Source organism: Dermacentor albipictus, unplaced genomic scaffold (genome assembly GCF_038994185.2).
Source record: "Dermacentor albipictus isolate Rhodes 1998 colony unplaced genomic scaffold, USDA_Dalb.pri_finalv2 scaffold_182, whole genome shotgun sequence".
Classification (NCBI taxonomy): domain Eukaryota; kingdom Metazoa; phylum Arthropoda; class Arachnida; order Ixodida; family Ixodidae; genus Dermacentor; species Dermacentor albipictus.
Window position 1 is genome coordinate 60810 of NW_027225736.1, and position 3028 is coordinate 63837.

The 3028-nt window shown below is 65.9% G+C and overlaps 1 protein-coding gene across 1 annotated transcript; it reads right to left on the reverse strand.

The window, feature by feature from the left end:
* Positions 1-586: 586 nt before the first annotated feature.
* On the reverse strand, positions 587-2395 carry LOC139053751 (uncharacterized). The gene has a single exon (XM_070530532.1). The coding sequence runs from the start codon at positions 2393-2395 to the stop codon at positions 587-589; it is 1809 nt and encodes a 602-aa protein (XP_070386633.1).
* Positions 2396-3028: the final 633 nt, after the last annotated feature.

The following is a 3028-nucleotide window of genomic DNA, read 5'->3' on the forward strand; positions in this document are numbered from 1 at the left end:
GGCGAAAGTGATAACACCCGTGTTGGCTATCAGTAGACCCGCCTGCTGGATGGCGTCAAGTAGGTCCCGGCCACTGCTGTCGGTGTGGCTCGAACCCCACGCAGTGTTGTGCGAGTTGAAGTCACCGCACATCACGAGGTCGCCGCGCACACGCTGTGACAGCCGGACGACCATCTCCTTGTCCCAGCGGCCGCCGCAGCACGCGTAAACACTCGCGACGCACGTGTCGGTTGTTCCGATTCGCACGGTCACCGCCACGCACTCGACGCCCGTGCACGGCAAATCGTCCACACTCACCACGGCTTGAGGGAGCCCAGCGCGTACGTAAAGTGACGCGCGAGATCGCCCAGCCGGATGAGTGGAATCGGTACACGGAATGGCCGTGCATGACGCCTGTTCGCAGCCAGCAGCACTGTGGTAGCTGACGAAGCCAGGCAGATTGAGCTCTCCCGGGCGGACGTGGGTTTCTTGCAAAGCAAGCACGTCACATCCGTCCGAAAGAGCCCCATCCGCCAGCTCTGGATGTCGGCGGCGCATCGAACGAACATTCCATTGAACAATGCGCGGCCGTTGCCCCACTGGTGTACTAGCCATGCTGGATCAGGGCGTCATGCATTTCCAGTGCTGCCACACACATGTGGCGCGCTGGGGAGTCGGCAGGTACCGATTCCAAAAGTGCACGCAATGCCGACGCGAGCGTCGTTATGACGAGGTCACGTGCATCGGGTGTCGTCGCGCTGCGGGGTTGGGCGGAGCTGCTCTCGGCGGCTGGCTGCGGCGCTGTGTTGCCGGCCAGCACGTCACGGAATGATCGGCCCGGCTGAACCAACGGCGATGATCGTGGCTCGGGGGCGCGCTGTGCTGTGGTGGTGGTGGCCGGCTGCTGATTCCGCTCGGCAGGGGCATTGCTCCTCGCGAGAACCAGGGCTTGTTTGCGCGTGATGCGCGGAACGGTTCTCGCGAGTATGCTCGCCACCCGCCGCTCGAGCTGCCAGTTGGGGCAGCGTGGCTCTGTCGACTCGTGCGGGCCTCGGCAGTTGATGCATCGGGTCCGCTTTGAAGTACAGGCGGTCGTCGCGTGCGACCCCGCGCATTGGAGACAGCGCGGGTCGCGAGAACAGGTCGCTGTGGCGTGCCCGAAGAGGCCGCATCGACCGCACTGCAACGGCCGCGGCAGCTGCGGACGTACGCTGCGGCGCTGCTTGAAGAGGTGAACCTCTTCCGGCACGTCTCTGCCTGCGAAGCGTAGTGTTGCGACATCGCCGCTTCGGGTGACGGCGAGTACGGGCACCCGGCTCTCGATACCCTCAAGGATGGAAGGCCCATCGATCGCCGGGTCCACGTTGAAGAGCGTGCCCGTGCAAGAGTCGGCGATGAGTGCCTTCGCCTTGACGGGCACGTCGCAAATCACCCGGACGGCGAGCAGTGCAGACAGGTCCGTGCCAGGCAGCGCGTCGACTGCCACGACGTTCCGTCGCAGGTTCGGACGGACTCGATGCGTCCCCGAAACGCCGGCCAGGAATGCGGCAATTGCATCGCGTGATGCCGCAAGGAAATGTGCCTTCCTCGCGAGCGGTCTGTACAGAACGGTTTCCCGTCCTTCAGGGGCTGGTGCGATGTGTGGTACCGCAGCAGGAGAGCTTGAACGTGCGCCGGGTTTAGCGACGGTAGTGATCGCCACCGACCGCACGGTGCGGCGCTTGCGCCGGCTGTTTTTTTTCCTACCCGGCTGCTTCGCGCCGGGGAGGAGAGGGTCCGCGGGTGGAGGCGGGGCATCGCCTTGCGTGTGCGCCGTGACGTGGCAGGGCGGCGCATGCGCCGTGGGGTCGCTCACGGGAGCGTCGCTCTCCGCCGCGTGCGTGTTCGCCTCTGCCTCGGCGGGGGCGCCTTCCGGTTCCGGGGGCTCGTGCGGCGTACGATTAGGCACGGCTTCCTCAGTTGGTTCAGCAGTAGCGGGGGCGCCGACCCTTTCTTCTTGGGCGCTGGGCGACGGGGAACGGCTGCTCGCCGAGTCCGTGGCCAGTGTCAGCTGGCTGTCCTCGCTGCTGCTCTCGCTGGTTGACGAGTAGGAGCAGGAAGGCGGGCAGCTGCTAGAGCGGCGCGAGCTGGCGGTGTCGTCGTCGCTCTCGCTGCCGGTGTTGTCTCCGCCGTCGTCGTCGTTGTGCGGGGCAGCACGGCCGCGTCGACGACGCTGTGTTGCGACTGGGGCAATGTCCCTGCAGGTTCCCGAGCGTAGGAACCTCGGGGATGGGGCTGCAGCCTCGACAGGCTGCTCCTCGTTCTCGGCGGTGGCGCAAAACTGCCGTCTCGCTTCCGCAAGAAGCAGTTTGAGCGCCGGCGAGTGCGCTGAGGTGGGGCCGCGTGGCCCCTGCACTGGGTTGTCGGAGACGGACATCCTCAGTGCAGTGGAAAGAAGCCCTGGACGAAGGTACCTCCGACTGCGTGTGCACCCTTGGGAGCCCTAAAAAGGGCTACGCTCGAAAGCGCGGTCGTAGGTGCAGCACACGGGCGGCATGGAGGTTGGTTGGTGAGTTCGATCGGAGACGTTCGAACAGGTCCGAGGCGCAGAAGGAACCCGACCGGTCGCGTGCGCCGCGCTTTTATGGCGGGAGGGTGGTGTTGACGGGACCTCGCATTGCCGCGCTCGCCATTGGTCCGCGCGGCTTCTCTCCCTCTCCCTCGTGCTCGCTCGCGCTTTCCTTTGGGACCGGCGGCGGCGAGAGCGGCGAAGGCGCTACGAGCACGGCTCAAATCGCTCACCGATCGCGACTGTGCAAGTCGTTGTTTCGTCCTCAGTCTCAGCAACAGCACCAGCATGTCCGGACGCGGCAAAGGCGGCAAGGCGAAGGGCAAGAGCAAGACGCGTTCCAGCCGCGCGGGTCTCCAGTTCCCCGTGGGCCGTATCCACCGTCTCCTGCGCAAGGGAAACTACGCCGAGCGCGTCGGAGCGGGCGCTCCCGTCTACCTCGCGGCCGTCCTCGAGTACCTGGCTGCCGAAGTGCTCGAGCTCGCTGGCAACGCGGCTCGT